General features: G+C 47.6%; 1 protein-coding gene across 1 annotated transcript; it reads left to right on the forward strand.

Annotated features, from left to right (window-relative positions):
• Window positions 1-1,814: 1,814 nt before the first annotated feature.
• LOC309638126 (butyrophilin subfamily 1 member A1-like) lies at window positions 1,815-15,267 on the forward strand (the record flags this gene model as incomplete). The annotated part of the gene is made up of 9 exons (XM_082413750.1): window positions 1,815-2,008; window positions 4,147-4,494; window positions 8,039-8,320; window positions 8,437-8,637; window positions 8,906-8,926; window positions 9,021-9,047; window positions 10,124-10,150; window positions 14,171-14,197; window positions 14,606-15,267. The coding sequence occupies exons 1-9, from the start codon at window positions 1,924-1,926 to the stop codon at window positions 15,265-15,267; spliced, it is 1,680 nt and encodes a 559-aa protein (XP_082269876.1). The 5' UTR covers window positions 1,815-1,923.
• Window positions 15,268-23,282: the final 8,015 nt, after the last annotated feature.

Here is a 23,282-nt window from a genome sequence, read left to right on the forward strand (position 1 = left end):
CGCTCCTGGGCCATCTGTTGGGGAAGAAGAGGAAACAGCCACACTGGGGGCTGTGTTCCGGGGCGGGTTACCCGCTGACGCTGATGGTCTCCGCAGCGAGCCCCTGGTGCAGACAGGCCAGGCGGGGGGCCCGCGAGCAGTCCTGGCTGTGCCACACACAGGGTCCCCGCTCCCGAGGTTAGGAGCCAACCTGGAGGGCAGCACTTGTCCAAAGTATGGTTATCGAGCCTGTGAGTCTATCTGTCCCCCTCAGGGTGCTTTCAGCTTACTTGTATCTACTCTCTTTTGCTGCTCTGATCCTGCTGTTTCCTTCTTGATCACTGGGTGACTGTCCAGAGGACAGGGCAGAGTCTGCTGGGATTGCTTTTTCCAAGTTTCACTTTCAAATAGTGGAAGGAACCAGAGAAAGGTGGACTCAGCTGTCTGGGATCGTTTCAGCGGGGTCCCCATGGTCTGGTCTCTGCAGACACCCCTGTGCCAGGCTCTGCTGCTTCTCCACTCTCCTGGGAGCCGCCTGCCCCTCAGACGTGAGGAACTCAGATTTGGATCTGGAATTAGGGTTTGGGGCCCAGAGTGACTAATTTCACGTGCAAATTTTGAGGGCAGATTTGGGGTCTGCTGGGGTCCCTGAACCTTCTCACGCTGCCAAGTTTAGAGACGCTTCAGAAGCCCCAGCCTTTCAAAGCAGGTAGGTTGGTTTTGAAGACACTTGTGGGCCAAGAAGAGAAAGCAGGTTGCAGCTGGCGGTGAGGAGGCGGATGAGCAGGAGGTGGGGCTGGGGGCAGGGGTGGGCGGCGCTGGAGGACCGTGTGGTTCTAGGAAGACCCAGGACAACTGCAGTGAGGGGTGTGCCTTCCTTCCTTCACTTTAATGTTGTATCTCTAGCACTTACTAGTAATAGGCCCTGTTCTAATTACATGTAGTGACTCGAGAAATATAAATTCATGTGATTCTCATTAAAACTCTGGGCTCTAGATGCTGTTAACATGCACATTTTGTAGATGAGGAAACAGGCAGAGAAGGTTGAGAAACTTGGTTAAGGTCGTCACACAGAGAGTGCCCCAGCTTTCGGGAACTCAGCAGTCAGCCCCAAGAATCTGTCCTTCCCAGGACCCTAAGCTGCCTCGTCCCCCACCCTGAACACTAAGTCATTTCTCTGACCAGGACTCATTTATCTCCTCAGCTGCTCTGTTTCCACTGGGATCTTCTACCCCAATGCAGAAATCTTCTTCAAAGACAGGAGGTTGAGGATTAAGCTGTCAGTGGGGATTGACTGGGCACCTGGGTGCAGGGCCATGTCCTTGGTCCCTCTCAGGAAAGGGCTGGGTGGGATTGAAGTTCAGGTCAACTAAACAAGCAGCAAAGGCAGCACAGGGTACCTGTGATGGCCCCACAGTCTCCTTGAGGAGGACGTAGTTTGTCTCTGAAGCTTCTCAGTGATTCCTGGTCACTCTGGGGGCCACAGAAGGACAACAAGTGGGAGCTGGCCTGTGCTTTGTGGTGAGGGGCCCGAGTATGGGTCTCTGTCCCGGGACATCACCGGTGGTTGTGAATAATGGGGAGATGGAGGACGTTTCCACCACGGGGCCCCTGGTGCTGAGAAAGGAAACACCTGGTTTTCTGGGCAGAGTGGGTTGTGCTGCAGGTGCCATTGGGGTGGGAAGGGGAGGACTGTGTTTTTCCCAAGCAAACCTAGTGGTTGTCTAGCCCCACAGAGGCTTGCTACAGGGGTGGGAAGCTCCAGACCCAGGGCTTTCTTGGTGTCAGGGCTGTGGCAGGCCATCACCTCACCAGCATAGTGATCCGGTAGGGGGGCTGTGCTCCTGGGGGGACTGTTGCTGGCCCTGAGCCCTGCCTCCCCTCTGGGCCCCCAGAGCTCCGGGCTGGCCCTGCCTCCTGCCCTGTCTCTCCAGCTCTGAGGAGATGGAGGATTTCTCCAGCTGCTGTGTGCTCTGCCACCTCACCTCCCTGCTCCTCCTCATCCAGCTGCCCACTGGGGGGTCCGCAGGTGAGTGTACCCCACCCCTCATCCTGTGTCCTCTTGGGTGAGTGGATCCCCGGGAGCTGGGCTGGTTCAACTCCACCAACCATCAGGAGTTGGTTGCTATTTGAGGAGTCCCTTGTCTAGAAAAATCATGATGCTTCCCCAACCAGTAATTGTTATTAAATATTTAACAAGAGTCTCTAAACCATATAATAAGGGTAAGGGACCTTGACCGTTGTTCAGTTATGAACTTATGACGTTTTAAAACATCAACTGTCAAAAATATGACCATACTTTTCCATTTAACTTTTGTTTCCCAGCTTTATTGGTATTGAAGTTATTATTCATTCATTAATTCATTTCATTCTACATATATTTATAAGGTGTCGACTACGTGTTAGGTGCTATACTTGAATAAAACAGAGAGAATCCCTGTCTTTTTAGAGCTTACACTCTAGCAGGAGGCCATGAATAATAAATGCAAGAAACAGCTCTACTAGACAGTTTGTTAAAAGAGATGAGAAGAGGACTTCCCCAGTGACACAGTGGTTAAGAACCTGCCTGCCAATGCAGGGGACTCGGGTTTGATCCCTGGTCCGGGAAGATTCCACATGCCGCGGAGCAACTAGGCCTGTGCACCACAACTACTGAGCCTGTGCTCTAGAGCCCGCGAGTCACAACTACTGAAGCCAGTGCACCTAGAGCCTGTGCTCCGCAGCAAGAGAAGCCAACGCAGTGAGAAGCCCGTGCACATCAATGAAGAGTAGCCCCGCTTGCTGCAACTAGAGAAAGCCCGTGCTCAGCAACAAAGACCCAACGCAGCCAAAAATAAACCAAAAAAAGAAGAGATGAGAAGAGGGGGGCAGTGAAGCAGTGTGCAGGGGTGGGGGGGAGTCAGGGGTGTGGAGGTGGGTAGCGGGCAGCAGCGTGTTCAGTGAGGTGGTCAGTGAAGACAAGGAGATGAGAGCAAAGACCTGGAGGAGGGTGTGAGCCTGTGAGGGGTCCCTTGGAAGGATGGTTTCTGCAGGAGAGAACAGCCAGTGCAAAGCTGCCCGTGTGCCTGGGATGTTCAAGGGACTGTGGAGGCAAGTGTTGGCTGTAGCAGAGTGAGCGAGAGGGAGAGAAGCAGGAGTTGGGGTCAGAGAGGCCCTGGGGGTCATCCCCACCCGGCCTGTGGTCCACTGGGGGGACGAGAAGCCATGGCAAGGCTTTGAGCAGAGTAAGGCCATGGTTTCCAGGTTGAAGAGCCGCAGACGTGGGAGTGGGGAGAGGAAGACACAGGGAGGGAGTCTACTGCCATCCTCCAGGTGAGAGACGATGGTGACTCAGACCAAGTCTGGGCAGCTCAGGAGTGAGAAGTCGTTCTTTGGAGATCCAGCGGGGCTGTGCTGCAGAAGGGTCATGCCGTGGCCCATCCACGAGGCCTCAGAAGGCCCATGGCTCTGAGAAGATATCGGTGGGGTGAATATGGGCTCCTGTGGGCGACGAGAGTAACGGCAGGTTTTTAATGAAAATAGCGTTTGCGTCTAGTTTTCAGTGCACTTGTAGTTCAGCTGAGGAGAAAGTCATGAGCACAAATAATAAAGTTAGGGGTGGCAGTGGGGATGTTTCTGGGTGTGGCTGAGTGATCAAGGAGTTCTGTCCTAGGCCACAGGTATTCTCTTTGGTCAGGGTTCAGCCCTGTCCAAGAGGGGCCAGGATAGAGCTATGGTTCTCAAAGTGATGTGCCTGGAACATCAATATTAGCATCTCGGGGAATTCTTTAGAAATGCAGATCCTTGGGCCCACCCCAGACCTACTGAATCAGAAGCTCAGGGCGGGGGTGAGGGGGCAGCACTGTGTGTTTTATAAACCCACTTGCTGATTTTGCTGCATGCTGAAGGTTGCCAACCACCGACTTAGAGTTTTCCATGAAAGAGTGTGAAAACAGCAGTACAGATGGATGAAGGATTCTCTGTGACATCACTTCTGGGTCATAAAATTGTGGTCAGAATGTCTTGCCGAGATTCAGAATCATCACAGCTCAGTCCCTCAGGTCATGATGGCTCATGTTATCCAACACCTGTCCCCAGCCTGCCCGGGCCTTCCCACCAGACTGTGTGTGTTTCCGCCCCTCACTCTGTGTCTCTCTTCCTTTCTCACTCTTATGTCTGGGTCCACAGAGGAGTTCTTCGTGGTCGGCCCCTCAGATCCCATTGTGGCAGTGCTGGGCGGAGACACCGTGCTGCCCTGTCGTGTGTCCCCACCCATAAGTGCAGAAGACATGGAGCTGAGGTGGTTCCGCTCCAAGTTTTCAGAAGCCGTGTTCATCTATCAAAACCGAGTCGAGTGGAATGAGGAGCAGATTGCTCGTTACGTAGGGCGGACCTCGCTGGTGAGGGACCTCCTTGCCCAGGGGGAGGCTGCCGTACGCATCCAGAAGGTCCAGGTCTCAGACAATGGGCTGTACACCTGCTTCTTCAGAAAGGGAGGCTTCTACGAAGAGGCGAGTTTGGAGCTGAAGGTGGCAGGTTGGTGACTTGAGTTATGTTTTTGATCCTGGAATATTGGAGTTGGGAGGAACTTCAGGGCCCATGTAAATCGGCCCCTCATTTTACAGATAACAGGAGGCTCATCCACTCATTCCATTATTCAGTACAAATATATCGAAAGCCTACTCTGTGCCACATCCTATTTTGGGCACCTGGGATACATCAGTGAACCAAACAATGTTCCCTGCTCTGTGGAGTTTATATTCTAGAGGCAATCCATAAATACTAGATAAATAGGTTATAGAGGATGTTAGGAAGTGGTAAGTATTTAGGATAAGAGGCCAGGAAAAAAGTGGAAGGGGACCAGGGGTGAGGAGGGCTTCAGTGTTGCATGGGGCCTCAGGCTGGGCTTTTTTGACAATTTGAGCAGAAGCTCAAAGGAAGTAGGAATTTAGCCATGTGGATATCTGTGGGACCAGAGTTCCCAGCAGAGGAAACACCCGGCGTGAAACCCTGAGGTGGGAGTGTGGCTGGTGTGTTCTGAGCACACAAGCCGGCCCTCATGGTTGATAAGATGAGTGAACGGGAGGGTGGTAAGAGGTGACGATAATGGAACGAAGAGATGTTCCTGGCCGAGGGTACACAGAGAAGGGGTTGGTTAATGCTCTCTGGGGCGATCAGGAGGAGTTCATAGGTAATACACACTTGAGCAGGCACTTGAGTTCACCAGACCAGGCTCTAAAAAGCCCTTGATGCTGATGGACTGGAACGTGAGAAGGCAGGGGCCACAGAGAGCATGGTGATCGCAGTTACTAGCAGTTTATCAAAGGGTACTTGGGGCTGGAGTGTGTGGTCCCTGAGGGGCATAGGTAGTGGAAATTGGGGGGAAGAGGAGAGGAGTCTGGGGGGGAAGGCAAATTCCAGATCATAGAAGAGTTTGCATGCTGTGCTATGGGGTGTTGATGGATTGCTGAGGAAATTTTAAACAGAGCAGTGCCTGGAACGTTCCCTTTGTCAGCTGTGAGGAGGATGGATGAAAGGTGAGCCAGGCTGGAGGCATGGATGCAGTGACGAGGTCAAGGGGATGACCTCACATAGAGGCAATGGGATCACATAGAGGGAGCGGGGGATCAGACATCAGTGAGGTTTAGAAAGCCGACCCAACTGAGTGAGTGGATTTGGGGACACAGTTTGGAGGGGAAGAGGGGACTGCAGAAGCTCCCAGGGTTTTGCCTTGGCTGTTTGTTGTTTAGTGGTAGGAATATTGAAAATTTTGTGTGTCGACTGAAGAAACACACACAACCTAAGAGCTGTGAGCTGAGTTTTATTCAGGGTCTTACTGAGGGCTATATAATCCGGGAAACAGTCTCTCAGTAGCTCTGAGAAACTGCTCCAAAGAGGTAGGAGGAGAAGCCAGTTTATACAGGATTTTGGCCATGAAATATGTGCAGACAAGCATACATCTCGGTGAACGTTTACTGCTAATCACGAGGATCAGACACCTCAGTTAATGATTTTAGTGCTTTTCTATGTGTGAGAAGATGCAAGAACCTGGGTTCATTAAATTTTTTTTCCCTGAGATATCTCTAACTATCTAAGGGACCTGTTTTTCCAAAGCACAGAGTGCCTTATCCTATTTTTTTTGTCCTGAATTCCTTTTGGGGTGTACTGTCAGTGAGTGGCTACAGTGCTAATGACTTGATCCTTGTAGAATTGCGTGGTGGGCAACATTCTTTGTTTTACATGTGTTATCTGTTGCCATGATAATGCTGTGTAACAAACAGCCACAAAAATCACAGTGGCATATAACAATAACCATTTATGTAATTCAGGCATGAAAGGAGTACAGCTAATCTGGACTGTATTTGACTAATCTTACTTGGGATTATTTATACACCTTTGGTGATGTTGGGGAAATACAATTAAAAACATAATCTCCCAAACCAGAAATCGTCCTCACAAAGTTAGTAGAGAAAGAATACAGTTTTATTACTGAATGGGCATTAAACCAGAGTCTGATACACATCACAGGCAATCTACTAAGAGATCGCAAAGACAGAGAGAAAGCTCCCCCTTTTATCAAGTCAAGCAGATACATCCCATTACATACATGTTTTCAAGGTAAACACTAACTAATCCTCAGGTCAGAGGACTTGATAGCACCATCTGTCACATAGTTCACCCTAAATTTTCCTGGTAATTGAGGTGACTATCTATGTTAGCTAATTGGCTTTATCCAGAGGAAAAACAATTTCTTATGCCTTTATGACAGAAGGTGGTTTTACAGCTTGGAGTTCAGTGTCCACTGAAGTTAGGCTCCTACCCTTCCACAGGGAAGGGAAAAGTTGGGTGCTATCTCCCTTAACATTTATATTTCAAAGAGATGGCTCCCAGGTCCTAGAGAAAGGCATTCGTGGGTCCCAAAGCTGGCAAGAGGCCTATCTAGTTTTCAAAAAGGATTTATATACATTTCAAAGTGGAGGGGGGGACTTCCCTGGCGGTCCAGAGGTTAGAACTCCACCCTTCCAGTGGAGGGGCTGCAGGTTCGATCCTGGGTTGGTGAACTAGGATCCCACATGCCGCGTGGAGTGTGGCCAAAAAATTAAAAAAAGAAAAAAAAAAAGGAAGTAGGGAGAAACTACCTACAATGACAGGTTTTCTAAAGCAAGTGTTCTAAGGAAAAGGATGGGAGAGGAATCTCTTCCTTTATTTTCAACGCGGAGAATGACGCCTCTTAATTTTAATTCTTATTTGTCCTTACAGTCAGCTGAGGAGGTCACCATAAGGACCTTTGCTGGGTTTGTTCAGCTGGGTATTGGTTGATCTAGGAAAGCTTCAGCTGGAAAGGCTGCACCAGACCAAACATGTCCTCCCTGTGGCAGAGGGTAGCCCAATGGCACAAGGATGTTACAACCTCTGCTTGAGTCACATGGCCTAGTCTCTCACTGGCTAGTTGAGTCACCTGACCCGGCCCAGAGGCAGAGTGTGAAGGCATCAAAAAGTGTGTGGCCGAGGGCCAGCTGGATATAAAGAGGGAGTGAAGATTTGGGAATCTTTTTACAATCCATCTATCACAGATGGGGCAAAATCACGTATTCAGTTCTGGAATTTTAAGTTTGAAATGTATGTGAGGAATCCTGGCGGAAATAACCCGCTGGATGTGGATATACGGGAGGCGAGTTCAGGGGCTAGGGTTGTCATCTGATCTAATTTTGGTGGTGACTTTCAAAGAGAGGCAGTGGGTGTGGAAGCCGGTGCCCTGGGAGAGTGTGTGAGGTGAGGAGAGTCGAGGATAAGGATGGGACCTGGGACCACATTCCTCCTGTTTCCACTGGGCGTCAGCCCTTGCACCTGCATGACTGGGGAGAAGAGCCCCAGCCCTCTGAGCCCCCGGAGGTCCCCACACTCTTTCCTTGTGTTCCCCGTGGCAGGGCGGCTGCCTTTCTCCCTGCAGGGGACAGCCTCCTCCAGAGCCCCAGAATGCAAGGCGAAGGGCTCCCACTGGAGTTGTGCACACGTAGGCACTGCTGGGGCCCCCAGGACCCAGGCGGCCCCCCTGGGCTCTACATCTTGCCTCCCGCAGGTGTGGGCTCTGCCCCTCAGGTGCGCATCACAGGGCCCGAGGAGGATGGGGTCCGTGTGGTGTGCACGTCCTCAGGGTGGTTCCCGAAGCCCCAGGTGCAGTGGAGAGACCTCAGCGGAGAGAAGTCCCTGGCGTTCTCCGAGACGCACACCCAGGACGCTGAAGGGCTGTTCGGCGTGGAGGTGGCTCTGGTGGTGAGAGACAGCTCTGCAGGGAACGTGACCTGCTCCGTCCTCAACACTGTCCTGGGCCAGGAGAAGGCCATGGCCATCTTCATCCCAGGTCAACGCTGCTCGCTGGTCCCCGCAGGGCTGGGGGAGCGGGCCGGGCGCTCCTGAGTGTGCTGGGCTTGGGTGTCCCGGGTGGTGGCCCTGACGGGGTCTCTGGCCGGGCCGCAGAGCCCTTCTTCCCCCAGGCCTCTCCCTGGAAGCTGGCTTTCTCAGTGAGCCTGTCTGTGCTGATGGTCCTGCTGCTTGGGGCTGGATGTTACACCAAGAGGGAACATTCCATGAAGTTGCTGGCGATGCGAGCAAAGGAGAGTCTGCGCCTGGTGAAGGAGCAGCACCGGCGGGCAAAGGAGGAGGTGCTGAAGGACGCAGGTAAGGCAGGACAGTGGCCAGGGCTGGAGAGCACGGCAGCCGCGCTGAGATGGATGACCGACCGCAGGGCCTGCCTGAGTCCAGGGCTCCGGGGAAATCCGGGCCCAGGGCCGGTGGCTGGGGAGACCCAGGGTGGATGGCTGGAGCCAGGGAGGCCCCGATGGGTCTGGGGTTGGAAGCTCCTCCAGGTTACACACAGAGAGGTGGTATTTTGTGGACTCTTTTTCTTAGGGATGGCAGCTCATGCTTCTTCTGCACTCTCTTTCAGATGAACTCCAGGCAGAACTCGGTAAGTTCTGCTTTTCCCCCTGAGCTCTCTGCATGCCCTTCGTAGGAGACAGTCTGGTTCTTAGTTCACCTGCTTCCTGTGTGTTGCCTTTCAGACTGGAGGAAGTCCGCTTACCTGGCTGGTGAGTGACTCTCCTGATGTCCTTGGGTTTCCTGTCCTCCTGTGACAAGGCGTCCCTCTCCTTGCTTCTGTCCAGACACAGCCGTGTGGACACCCTCCCTGGGGCGGAAGTGAAGGCTGCTGGGAGGCAGAACCCAGCTGCAAAGGCTCTCCCAGATCTGGGCCGCTGATTCCCACCTAGTGCTTGGGAGCCTGGGTGTGACGGTGACCCCAGGGTCCATCATGCACCCTGGGTCTTATTCCAGCCGTGACTGACCCACTATATTGATAGTTTTCTAGCCTTGAATGCCCCTGGTTTTCAGACAGTACCTGGAAGCAAAAGTCATGTGTTCTGAGATTGCATTAAAGGAGCTATCCAAATCAGCGGGGTGATTCAGTTTAGGAGTGTGACCTCCTGTCTCCACCCCAAAACAGCATGCAAAGAGGGTCTGTTCCCTCTAGTTTCTTTGGGTGATGATCAAAAAGTTATGGGGGCATAGCTGGGCTGACCATGCATGGGAATGTGATGGGAAGGGCTGTCAATGCCCCAGAATAGTGATGTTTATCTCTAGAAATATTTCATCTGAGAAAGATTAACCACTTTTATCCCAGAACTCATCTCACATTCCTGTCCTTACATAGTTCCCATTTCAAGTTATTTCCCAAATATATCTTTGCCAGAAAAAAACTGAATATGATGATGCTTTCTTAAAATTACAGAATAATTTATATTGTATTCCCTAAAATGTTTTCACACATAGTAGAAGGTTTGATCCTTAGCGGCAAAAGTCAACGTAAGTAGAATAAGAATTTTTGAGGTTTTTGAGGCACAGAACAGCTAAGTGACTTGCCAAACATCACACAGCAGCAGCGGGACAGTGGTGTAAGTCAGCCTGTAATGCAGGGCTCCTGACCTGTGGTCCAGGGAAATTCCCACAACATCCGCTGTCTGCACATAGCAGGGGGTCACCTCCTCTCCAGCCTCTCCACGACTGTAGTTAGTCTCACCGGCAGAGCAGAGGGGAGGCACGGGCCAGTGGATTCACAGCGCGTAGGCTTGTTCTGGCTGAGGTCTCACCGGGGTGTGTTCCCTTTCAGCCTGGAGGAAGGCCCAGCTGTATGCAGGTAAGTGGCTCTGAGTTCCTGCAGCCTCCCTTCCCCAACCTGGACTCTGCCCTCTTCTCCATCAGGGGACTCATGAGGGTGGGCTTGGTGTCCCTGGTCTCCGTGTCACTTTTGTAACCTCCATCCAGAGACCGCAGGGACTCCTCCTTGGAACACAGATCTGCCTCCATTCCGGCCTGTCCTCTACTGCAGCGCACTGTCAGGGTTAGCCACGCCCTCCCCAAACACCTGGCCCAACTGGAACTGCTCACTGGTGCAGTGACCATGGAGGGGTCAGTTGTGAGGAGGGACGGCAGCAGGGAATGACTGTGTGGATCAGGGATCGCTCAGCTCTGGAAGATTTCAGAAGTCATGCTTGCCTGCTTAGGACTCAGGCCTTCCCAAGGGGGCCCGTGGTTCTTGATCCCTCTTGCTCCAAAACTCCTACCCCTTTCGGCTCTAGCTTTGGTTTTCCTGCTTCTTCCTGGTCCTCTGGGATATTGGTCTTCTCTCTGCTTCCTCGTGCTCTGACTCCCTGTCCAGACTCAGTTTCTTCCTCCAAGCCTCCTTGGTTGCTGAGGAATTAGTTGCTCTAGAGCAGGTGTTCTGGATCTGGGGTCCAGAACTTCTGGGATGTTGATGGACTCCTGGGGTGAGGGTCTGTGAAAGATCTGAAATTATATGAAAAATCCTGTGTATATGTTTGTGTAATAGGAACAAAAATGTAACAACCATTATCTCCTTTTCGGAGAACTCTGTGTTTGCTGATAGGCTCAATCCTGGTTAGGTTTATTAGGGGCAATGTGTGAAGAAACATAGAGGAGTCACAATTGTTTCCCAGAGAAAGGGTGTGGAGCAAATCAAGGAAGACAAGACCAGGAGGAGGAAGAGAGGAGGAGATGAGGAGGAAGTAGTGTGTCTGAGATTTGTCTTATAGAGATTGGGGTTGCTTGTAGTGGTGGAAGAGAGACTACAAGGCACAACCATGGTGGTTTGAGTTGGGGGGCACACAGAGGTTGTGCAAGTTATTGGGGTGCATGAAGTGTAATCAACTCCTTGATACCACTTTGAGAAATTTCAGTCAAGACACGTTTATTTTTAAGCCATTTTGAGGTAACCCTCGAATTGAGTTGGCCTCTGATAACGAGACCATCTCAACCTTCCCGTAGTGGTCAGGGCAGGAGTGTGGTATGGGACATCCTAGTGCAATGTAAGGTTGTCCCAAGGACCCTTTAGCTTTGGGGTGAGTTAAAGATCTATACCCTCAAAGCCTGTGTAACATGCCCTTTCCCTGCTTGGAATGTTTTTGTTTACAGTCAGGAATATAGATCGTGAGAGACAGAGAGGGGTAAACCAAGGGGTGAAAAAAGCATGAGGAGTGAGGATGTCGTCTTAGGGATTCTTACCGATTCTCCCTGGGATTTATATGTTAAACATGAGGATCAGATAGTCCTCTTTTACCATCTCCCCCTTACCTGCTAGATTGAAGAGCATGTGTTTTAATGTATATCTTGTATACCCTTCTATTTTGTAAGGACAAATCCCATTACACTAGAATCAACATTTTCATATTGACAGGTTCATAGTGTGAGGTGGACAAATGTTTGATCTCTTTTTATTCATAAAATTGGAAAAACAATTTGTAATTTAATGATTTGCTGTGGAAATTAAGTGAAGAATAGCATCACACTCGATACATTGTGGAGTCTCACAATTAAATGCCAACTCTCTTTTCCCCTCCTTCCCCTTCTTCTTGTTAATCTCGATCACTTGTGATACAGAAATTTCTAGCTGGGTGTCAACTAGTGTCTTGGTGAAGAACAAGTAAATTAAAGTTCATTTTTTTTCTCAAAGGGTCACATGGGTCAGGCCAGTTTTTGTGATCTTATTTCCATCAACCAAATCAACAGAGACGGAAATGCCAATTTCTGCATGAACCTGTATTACGTGGGGATGGTGGTCACAAATATGCACCCCAAATGTGCACGGAAATGTCATTTACTTACTTCTACAAATGTTCTAATCTTGTTCCCGAGTCTTCACCCTGTTTGAGGCAACAGCTCTCCCTGTGCAGACATTTCAGGGTCCCATGACTCATACAGGCTCTGCTTTGGTTGGCGGCGAGCTTCCTTTCTTCTTCCCAAAAGGGAGTATGGAGGTTGGAAGAGATTATGTGGCCTTGGGTCAGTGGAGAAAGGGGTCCCTCTGCTCTCCCTTGGTCATATCAGGCCATCACCCTGGAGGGACTAGCCTGACCTGGTCCTTAAGATCCTTGGTCTGGGGTCAGCTGAGGAGCGGCAGGTCCTGTCTAGCTGTTTAGGCACTGTTGTTTCCCGCCTACACTTGACCCCATCCCAAGGTTCTTAATACATCCATAAAGTTCCCTTTACCACAAGATATTTACACATTTGGGGGTTTAGAACATGGACATCTTTGGGGGCCTCTCACTGAGGTTCTCCTGGAAGCTTACAACCTCTCTGGGTAACTATAGGGGGAAGCAGATGACTAGATCCAGTATTTTGGGTTCTCCCTCACATATAGGGATGTTTTTGCTTCACTAACCCTGTGAAAAGGGGGAAGAGAATTCATTAGTGTCTTTCCTCTTACTGAATGTATGTCTTCCTCACTTTGAACACCTGTCTCCCTTCCTGGAAACCTTTCCGTTGCCTCCTAACTGGGCAAGATTTCTCTGATGCCGTATCCCGAATTCTCTCCACTCATGGTTTACAGTCAGCCTTTGAGTTCAGTTAAGCCAAGTTGTATTCTCTCTACCGCTGGCTTGGCGGTAACCTGCATGTTCGGCTCAATTAACCCTTTTTTTAAAAAAAATTATGCCATATTTTACTTCATAAAAATAAAATACTTCCCTCATCAAAACACCATAATACAACAACAAAATACAAACAAACTAAAACGGCAAAAAGGAAGAATACTTGCCCTGGATGTGATATACAAAGGCTTAAAATGCTAAATAGAGAAAGACCTAGTGTAAGTCAGTATAAAATTACCCCCCCACACTGGAACTGGCACAAACATACAATTCATAAAAGAAGAAATTCCAAATCAATAAACACATGAACAAACATATATCTTCACTACCTATCAAAAGATGGGATGAAAAGGCAGTTTTATAACTGACGAAAGGAAATAATTAAGTACAACATTCTAGAGGGAAACTTGACATTCCATGTCATAAGCTCTGTTGTTTTAATTTTTATTGGGGTATAGTTGTTTTACAATGTTGTGTTAGTTTCTACTGTAGCTCAGTTAACTCTTTTTTTAAAAATTAATTAATTTATTTTTGGCTGTGTTGGTTTTTCGTCTCTGTGTGCAGGCTTTTGTTGCAGCGAGCAGGTGCTACTCTTCCTTTCTGTGTGCGGGCTTCTCATTGCAGTGCCTTCTCTTCTTGCAGAGCACAGGCTCTAGGTGCGCGGGCTTTGTTAGCTGTGGAACATGGGCTCAGTAGTTGTGACTCGTGGGTTCTAGAGCACAGGCTCAGTAGTTGTGGTGCACGGGCTTAGTTGCTCCGTGGCATGTGGGATCTTCCCGGACCAGGGCTCGAACCTGTGTCCCCTTCATTGGCAGGAGGATTCTTAACCACTGTGCCACCAGGGAAGCCCCTCAATTAATTCTTGATAATTACATGGAAGCCTTGGAAATTTTGATATCCCCAGTTCTTTCTCCAGAAACCTAGTTTTCAGGATGGATGAGTGGCTAGGGACTTGAGAAAGCTTTATTTTATAGTGAAATCTGGGCAGTGACCTTTATGTTCAAATTGATATCAAGCCTCTGAATCCCTCAGTATTAAGGTCTATGGCTTAGCCTTCAAGGGAGGCTGAAGCATGATGGTTCTGTGTGTGTGTGTGTGTGTGTGTGTGAGAGAGAGAGAGAGAGAGAAAAGAAATACATGCATCAGTTGAAAGTTTCCAAAACATTTTCCTCTATAACTCTCACATCAGTATGCTTCAGAAGACTAAGCACTGACCCTGATATGTACAGTCTCTGCAAACCCCTGATATGAAACGTGTGGTTCTCTTGTAGATTGGCGGAAGGAGAAGTTCCAGGCCTGTGAGTGACTTCGTGTTCTTTCTGGATGTTCCTACTGCTGCCCCCGTGGCCTCTCCTTCAGTTCTCAGTGGTGATGTAGATGCCGGCACCATCAATGGTGGTGGGGCGTCGTGGTGCTGATAGTCACATAGGTGGGGCCGGTGGGTGTGGCTGATATTGGATGCTAAATAGATATTTTTCAGTCTTTGAAGTCCAGGCTGGTCCTCAGGGCCCTGTGACATGTGTAACTCTGAAATTATCTTGTGGATCCTTTTCCTGCTTGGAAGGCTGTGAACTTGAGTCACAAGTTTCTAATCTCGGGGGCTTAGCCTTCTCCCCATGCAGCTGAGAGTCCAGGTTGGGGGGTGGTTTTGTGCTCTTATTAGGGGGCAGGGGAGGGCCTTGCATGATAGGCAACTTTCTCTGCAGGGCTTGTCACTCTGGATCCAGGATCTGCCCATTCAAACCTTGTCGTCTCTCATGAAAACACGACTGTGGCCTGGAAGGACACCAGTGTGAGCTCAGGAGACACCTGCAGCGTATTGGGCTTTGAGAGCATCACGTCAGGGTGCTGTTACTGGGAGGTGGAGATCAGGGATGCAGGCCGAAGCGAGTGGGCTCTGGGGGTCTGTAGGGAAAATGTGAACAGGAACGGCTGGTATGTAGAATTACCAGAAAAGGGGTTCTGGGTTGTGGGGCAGTATGAAGCTAAATATTGTGCCCTTACTCAACCTCTGACTCACCTATCCCTCAGACAGGTTCTCCGCAGGGTAGGGGTGTTCCTGGACCACAAGGAAGGGGATGTCTCGTTCTACAACATGACTGATGGCTCCCACATTTTCTCCTTCCCTCGGGCTTCCTTCTCTGGGACCGTCTTTCCATACTTCATGATCAGGTCAGGAGATGTGTCCCTGACCGTCTGTTCCAAGGAGGGATGGTCTGAGGGGCACCCTGTGCCCCATAACAGTTCTTTTCTGGAGGAGCCTGTGAGCCTCCCAGGGGAGGGGTTCAGCTCAGGCTCAGGTGCTAATGCTCCCCCAGTGGCTGAGTCTCCATTACTCCCCTGCAAACCGGAGGCTGTGTCCCCATAGGGCCCGTCACTGTCCTGGACCCCTCGCTGTGGGTCTTCATGGAGCTGCAGACTCCATGTGACAGAGGCCTCTGTGGTGGGTCCTGGATGGCTGGGAGTCTTGCCCTGTTGCTGTGGAGGCAGACTCCTGGGTGTGTGGTTACGAGAACCATCAGTTCCTGCCTTGTGCTCAGGAAGCAGATGATAAAAGCTGACTCCGGGCGCGTTTCGGGGTAGCCTGAATTTTACTATGGGAAGTTGTTTTTCTTTCGGTAATAAAAAATATTTCATGAGGTTTTTATACTGTTTGGATGTGATAGATCGAATTACTCTGCAGAATAAAGTGGTGTTTACTTTATCCAATGTGAGTTTGTGCAGAAGAACCCAGAGGCTGATGGTTGGTCCCCAGATCTGTTTTGGGGGATCTGTACTATTAAGCCCGAAAAGGTGGTCATCTAAAAATTTCCAGGGAAATGGGTGGCTGATGGACTTCTAAGAAGTCTAGTATTTTATTTTATGTATTTCATATTCTGAGATAGATAAAACACACCCATTTTTCCAAACCTCAGTAAATTTCTGTTACCTGTGAAAAACTTGTGTTGTGTTCATTTAAGGAATTAAGGAGAAGGATCTGGGTTTTTCATTTCTGCCAACAGCAGATGGAAATAAAAGAATTGCTATCCGAATTAAGATGTAAATGAAGAAGAGAATTTCCAGGGACAGGATGAATTGTAGAAAGCTTTGACCATGAGCATGGAGCCGGTTATCAATGTATTGCCTCTCAGTACTTCCAAGTCCAATGGTAAAGGTTAATGGAAAACCACAGCAAACGAAAGGAAGCAGGACTGTTAAGGACCCAGACCTTTGGGAATGAAGTTGCGGTCACTCGACCAGGTAGAGAATCTGACCTGTGGTTCTGGGTGAGAAGACAGAGAGTAAGAAGTGGAAGAAGGCAGTCATGGATATTGATCTACCCTGTGATCAATTACAGAAAGAGGACTTTAATAGCTTTGCATATTTTCTCTTTCTTGTCATGTGTATGTGTGCGTGTGTGTGTTGATTTCTATTTATTATCCATTTTCTTCCTCTTTCTTCTTCTTACCCTTGTGTTTTTATTCAAGTTGTTGGAGGTTATGTTTGTAAAACAGTCTTCAGGTAACAGAAGAGTCAAAGGTATTATGATTGTGTTTGAGGAGCAGTGTGGATCCAATGTCTGGGACTGTCTGTCTCCTCGTCTGGGGGAAAGGGTGAGAACGTCTTCCCTTACAAGGCTAGCTTTGTCTTGATGGGTGAGAAGGCAGAGCTGTGGTGCTGTTACGTGGAAGTTCAACTGTGTATAAAACGGTGTGCGGGGAAGCTGAGTGGCCAAAGGTGCAGGGTCTGCCTCAGCCCTAGAGGTAGTGTGTTTTCCCCATATCTGCTATTTCTGTGTTCCTTAGAGCTTTCTTTCACTTCTTTATAAGCTAACTACCTTTTGGTAGTTAATAGTTCTTTATCTCAGTTTTCCCCTTTCAAATGACTGATGTGGTTTTTGTCTCCTGACTGGACTCTGATATAAACATCTCAACTGCAGTGTGGCTTGGAGGAGGGCCCTGCCCCGCCCCCAGCGTGTGGGAAAGAGTAGTTGAGGCATTGGCAGATTCATTATAATGGTTACCCCAACCCTGAAGTCACACAAATGTACTCTTTGGGGTTCTCATGTGGATTTTAAGTATTCTTTACGTTAATATATTTTCTGTTATATTTATCCCCACTTCTATTTATCTTACACCTTTACGACACTATGTTACTTTTGGATGAGCTACGGGCATATTTCCTTTGAAATGGAGAGAAAAGGAAGGTGTTCCTGTGATACAAATTATCCACACAACAGAGGAGTAATTTTTTAAACAAGGGGACCGGCTGCCTAAGTATTTCCAGAAAGAATGATTAAGGTCATCAGTATGGTAGAGCTTTGCCAGAATTGACTGATATAAATGTTATGTAGATGTATAATTTTGTTATCAGATTTCTTGAAGTTATATTGGTCAAAGTTGCCAAGTGCTTTTCTGGGCCTTTTATTATGTTGTTTAGGAAGACATTTAATTAAACAGAAAGGGGTTTTTTATCTTGGTTAATTAAAAAAAAATTATTTGTTTGTTTTTGGTAGCATTGGGTCTTCGTTGCTGTGCGCGGGCTTTCACTAGTTGAGGCCAGTGGGGGCTACTTTTTGTTGTGATGCACAGGCTTCTCATTGCGGTGGCTTCTCTTGTTGTGGAGCATGGGCTCTAGGCCGTGTGGGCTTCAGTAGTTGTGGTACGCAGGCTCAGTAGTTGTGGCTCGCGGGCTCTAGAGTGCAGGCTCAGTAGTTGTGGTGCACAGGCTTAGTTGCTCCGTGGCATGTGGGATCTTCCCAGACCAGGGTTCGAACACGTGTCCCCTGCATTGGCAGGCAGACTCTTAACCACTGCACCACCAGGGAAGTCGGAGCTAACTTCATTCTTAATGGTTGCCTAGTATTCCAGTGTTTGGTGAACTCTAGTTCACTGAAACCAGTTTCCTATTGTAAGGGCGGCACTTAGGTGGCTCTCAATCTTTAAAAATATGAGAAACTATGCTGCAATAAATATTCTTGAACTTACATACTTGAGTGGTTGTCTAGTTATTTCCTTAGGCTAAATTCCTAGAAGAGAATACTGAGTCAAAGGGTCAAAGGAGAGACTTAAAATTTTATTTTGGCTTTGAGAAGAATTAGGACATATATCTACTTGTAAGTCCCCTCCATTTTTCAATACGACATATTTTAAACATTCACTGTAGTTAAATACACAGTGTCTAGCACTAGTTACATCTTCCTAAAACTACAGTCATTCGTGACCACCCGCACCATACCTGCACACCACAAGTACTATAATTTGTTTTATATATTTAAACAGTCTACTCCCTTTTTTTTTGGCTTCGCTGCGCGGCTTGTGGGATCTTAATTCCCTGACCAGGGATCGAACCTGGGCCCTCGGCAGTGAAAGCGCCGACTCCTAACAACTGGACCACCAGGGAATTCCACCCATTTTTAAACTTAGATTTTAAAGGGAATCTTTTTCTGTCTGATTGTAAATAGAGAGTAGGCATCAAAAAACTTCAGTGAAAGCAAAACAATGTTAGTAAATTCCAGACTGATTCTCTTCCCTGCAGAAGGAGGCTCCAAGTGAGGACAGACTTATTTTTAAAGCTTTTGGTACCAAAGTGTCATTCTCCAGAAAGCAGTGCGGGACTTTATATTCTTGGTAGTAGTGTCTGCACATGCCCTTACTCTCACCAACCCTGAGAATCAGGGTTGCCATCTCCCTGACCTCACACTTTTTGTGGAAAAGTAGGCTGGGGCACTAGGCTGGGACTTGAGAGAAAGAAGAGGAAATGGTAACGGAGACAGAGAAGGAGTGGTTAGGTAGCAGGGGAATCCAGAGAGTGGTGGGCAGAAACTAAGTTTACGGACAATGTCAGGAAGATGCAGAGCCCACTTTGTGCCTTATCTCTGCCTAAGATCTTGGGTCAGACAATCATTTCTTACATATGACACCAAATGCACAAGCAACAAAATAAATTGGACTTCATCCAAATTAAAAACATTTGCTCTCCAAATGACACCTCAAGAAGGTGAAAAGACAAGCAACAGAACGAGAGCAAATATTTGAAAATCATATATCAGATAAAGGACTTGTGTCCAGAATATATAAAGAACTCTTTTAACTTGGGACTTCCCTGGTGGCGCAGTGGTTAGGAGTCTGCCTGCCAACGCAGGGGACGTGGGTTCGAGCCCTGGTCCGGGAAGATCCCACATGCCGCGGAGCAACAAAGCCTGTGCACCACAACTACTGAGCCTGTGCTCTCCAGCCCATGAACCACAACTACTGAGACCGTGTGCCACAACTACTGAAGCTCGCGCACCTAGAGCGCATGCTCTGCAACAAGAGAAGCCACAGCAATGAGAGGCTCGTGCACCTCAACGAAGAGTAGGCCCCGCTCTCCGCAACTATAGAAAGCCCACACGCAGCAACGAAGACCCAACGCAGCCAAAAATAAATAAATATAAATTAAATTAAAAAAAAGAACTCTTATAACTCAATAATGACAATTTAAAAATGGGTTACAGTCCCATAAATCTCTGAACCTCTGCTCATTTTTTAGTCTATTTTTTCTCAGTTGCCAAGATTGAGTAATTTCTGTTCATCTACCTTTAAGTTCACTGAATCTTTCCTCTGTCTTCTCCACTTTCCTGTTAAGCCAATCCATTGAGTTTTAAATTTTGATTATTGTATTTTTAAGTTCTAAAGTTCCTGTTTGGTTCTTCTTTATAACTTCTATTTCTTTGCTAAGACTATTAATTTTTTCATCTGTTTCAAGAAAGTTTGTCCTAGGGACTTCCCTGGTGGTCCAGTGGCTAAGACTCCACGCTCCCAATGCAGGGGGCCCGGGTTTGATCCCTGGTCAGGGAACTAGATCCTACATGCTGCAACTAAGAGTCTGCATGCCTCAGCTAAAGATCATGCATGCTGCAACTAAAAAGATTCCACATGCCACAACTAAAGATCCCGCATGCCACAATGAAGATCCCGCATGCCACAACTAAGACCCAATGTAGCCAAGTAAATAAATATTAAAAAAAAAGAGAGAGGTTGTCCTTGCTTGTTGCAGCATTTTTAATACTTACTTTAAAATACTTGTCTGTTGTAAATATGTGTCATATATTCCAACATTTAGGTCATCTTGAGTGTTGGTGTCTGATGAGTGTCTTTTCTTATTCAATTTGAGATTTGCCTGGTTCTTGGTATAAGTGCTTTTCTATTGTATCCTAGACATTTTGGGTATTATGTGATGAGACTCTGGATTTTATCTAAATCTATTTTAACAGATATCCTCTGATGCTGTGCCAGTGGGGGAAAGAGGGTGCTGCCTCATTGTTGTCAGGTGGAGGTAGAAGCCCAGTTTCCTCACTTGGCTTCTGTTGACATCTTGTTACTGCTGGATAGGGTTGGGAGTTCAGGCTCCCTGCTAGGCCTCTTCTGACACACATTGGCTGATAGAGTGTGAAACACATTATTACTGCTTCCACTTGGTTTCCAGTGACATTGTGATGGAGAGCTGAAAGTCCCAGGTAAAAGTCCCAGCTCACCAACAGGGAATAAACCTACCTAAGGGGGTAAAAGACCTGTACACAGAAAACTATAAGACACTGATGACAAGAAATTGAAGACGACACAAATAAATGGAAAGGTATACTGTTCTCATGGATTGGAAGAATTAATGTTGTTAAAATGACCATACTCCCAAGGCAATCTACAGATTGCAACTCTATCAAAATACCAATGGTATCTTTCACAGAACTAGAAAAAATAATTCTAGAAGTTGTAGAGAGACACAAAAGATCCTGAATATTCAAGACAATCTCGAGAAGGAAGAACAAGCTGGAGGTATCATAATCCTTGATTTCAGACTATACGACAAAGCTACAGTAATCAAAACATAATGGTACTGGCACAAAAACAGACACATAGATCAATGGAACAGCATAGAGATATCAGAAATAAACCTGTGCTTATGTGATCAATTAAGCTATGACAAAGGAGGCAAGAACATACAATGGGGAAAAGGCAGTTTCTTCAATGAAGTGGGAATAAGATGACACAGGAGTTACTGTTAATGCTGTGATCTGGACATTGTGATTATGTCAGAAAATTTACGATTTTTTAGAATAGTATACTGAAGTTTGTGGGGGTAAAATGACAAAATGACCAGGATTTGCTTTAAAATACTTCAGGGAAAAAAGAGGGATGGATAAAGCAAAAATAACAAAGTTGAAAATTCTAGAATCTGGGTATGAAGACTTGATTATATTGTTTTTATCTATTTTTATGTTAGAAAAATTTTTCATAATTATAAAAAGGAACCAGATTAGAAAGAACCCAGATACCAAAAAGGTAGTTTTCAAACTAGCAGCATTGGCATCACCTGGGAGCAGGAATATCAGACTTAGCAAATAACAATACAGGATGCTCAGTAAAATTTGAATTTCAGGTAAACAATAAGTAATTTTTAGTATCAGTATGTATGTTCCATGCAATATTTTACTTACACTAAAAAATTGTGAAAATAGTTTGGCAGGTTTTTTTGGGTTTTTTAAATAAAACTAAACATGTAATTACGACTCAGAAATTGCACTCCTGGGCATTTATTCCAGAGAAATGGAGACTTACTTACACTCACATAAAAACCTGTACAAGAATGTTTATAGTAGAACTTCCCTGGTGGTCCAATGGTAAAGAATCTGCCTTCCAATGCAGGGGATGCGGGTTCGATCCCTGGTTGGGGAACTAGTTTCCCACATGCAGCCGGGCAGCTAAGTCCGCGTGCCAGAACTACTGAGCTTGTGCGCCTCAACTAGAGAGCCCACGGGCCACAAACTACAGATTCCACGCGCTCTGGAGCCCGCGCACCACAACGAGAGAAGAGAAAACCCGCTCGCCACAGCTAGAGAGAAGCCTGTGCACCACAAGGAAGAGCCTGCGCGGTGCAACAAATGATCCCGCATGCCTCAACGAAGATCCCGCGTGCTGCAACAAAGACCCAACGCAGTCAAAAATAAATAAATAAAATAAATAAATTTTTTTAAAAAAGAAATACATTATTAAAAAAAAAAATCCAGTAGAAGGGGGAAGTGGGTGAGAGTAAATATGGTTGAAGCTGGGAGATGGGTAAGTGGCTATTGATTATACTGTCCTCTTTATACTATTCTGTCTACTTTTTACATGTTTAAAACATTTTATAATAAAGGTAAAATAAAGCAATCCAATACAATGATATAAATCTGATTTAAAAACTTCAAAAGGCTCTCCATCTCTCTGAGGACAAAAACTTCAGGCCATGAGGCGTAGAAAGCCCCCATCTTTGTGCCCGTGGCCCACCCGGACCACTTAAGTCTGAATCTCTGTGGGTGGAAGCTTCAGCAGTGGTCCCCAAAGGGTGGTCCTCAGCCCAGCAGTATCAGCATCACCTTGAAACTTGTTAGAAATGCACATTCTTGGGCTCTGCCCCAGACCTGTTGAATCAGAACCTCTGGGGTTGGAGTCCAGCAACCTGTTTTTTCAAAAACTCTGCAGGTGATTTGGTTGCTGATGCAGAGCTGGAGGGTCCAAGAGTCAGGCCTGAGGAAGCTGACGGAGGTGGTCTTGAAGGACAAGCTGGTGAAGGAAGCGCAGGTCTGGGGTCCACAGATCCCGGGAGAGAGACTAAGGTCATGGCCCTGAGCCCTCTGCTCCCACCATTGTCAGTGTGGATGGTGGAGCCGGTGGGGCTGACTGGCTTGCACTCTCCTCAGAGAAGGAGGCTGGGTGTGCACAGAACTGTGGTGGGTTGGGGATCCCCACGGCCAAACAGGCTGGGAAAAAGAAGAGCGCCTTCTCCCCCATGAAGGTTTATAGGGTGCTAATGAGACACCTCAGGGTGATGGCTCTTGCACCAGGTCCTAGAGCAATGAGCTGAAGGCCAGGGTTTGAACCTGAGTCTCCTGATTCCATGCCCAGGGCTGCTCCTCTCTGCATTCTTGTGCTTGTCTACTGGACCCCATTATTAGTACCCTCTACATCCTGTGTTCTGGTTTCAAGGGGAGTGGGATGGGGGTTCATACGTCTGGGGACCTTAGATTTTTAAAAAACAACTCTAGGTTCACTCCACCCATCTTTTAATTTTACTTCTTTAATTTATTATTTTTTTTATAAGTCTTTCCCACAGACAGATGTTTCCTTGCTGGTCTCCCCTTGGCTCTGCCCCCCACCTCTTTTTTCCATTTCTCCATTTTTGATGACTAAGTCTCTACTATGGAGACCACCTCTCTCTGGGGCATTGAGCCTTCCACAGAGGAGGTGGGAGTAGTGGAGAGATCCCTTCTCCCCAAAGGAGTGCTCTAGGCTGGACGTGGGCAGAGGTTTTCTGAGTCTTGCTCCTTTGGGTGCAGGAGCTCCTTGGATGCATTTGAAGCCCGAGGACCCTCCCCTTCTGTGACTT

The sequence above is a fragment of the Balaenoptera physalus genome (genome assembly GCF_965194825.1).
Source record: "Balaenoptera physalus genome assembly, chromosome: 11".
NCBI classification, from domain to species: domain Eukaryota; kingdom Metazoa; phylum Chordata; class Mammalia; order Artiodactyla; family Balaenopteridae; genus Balaenoptera; species Balaenoptera physalus.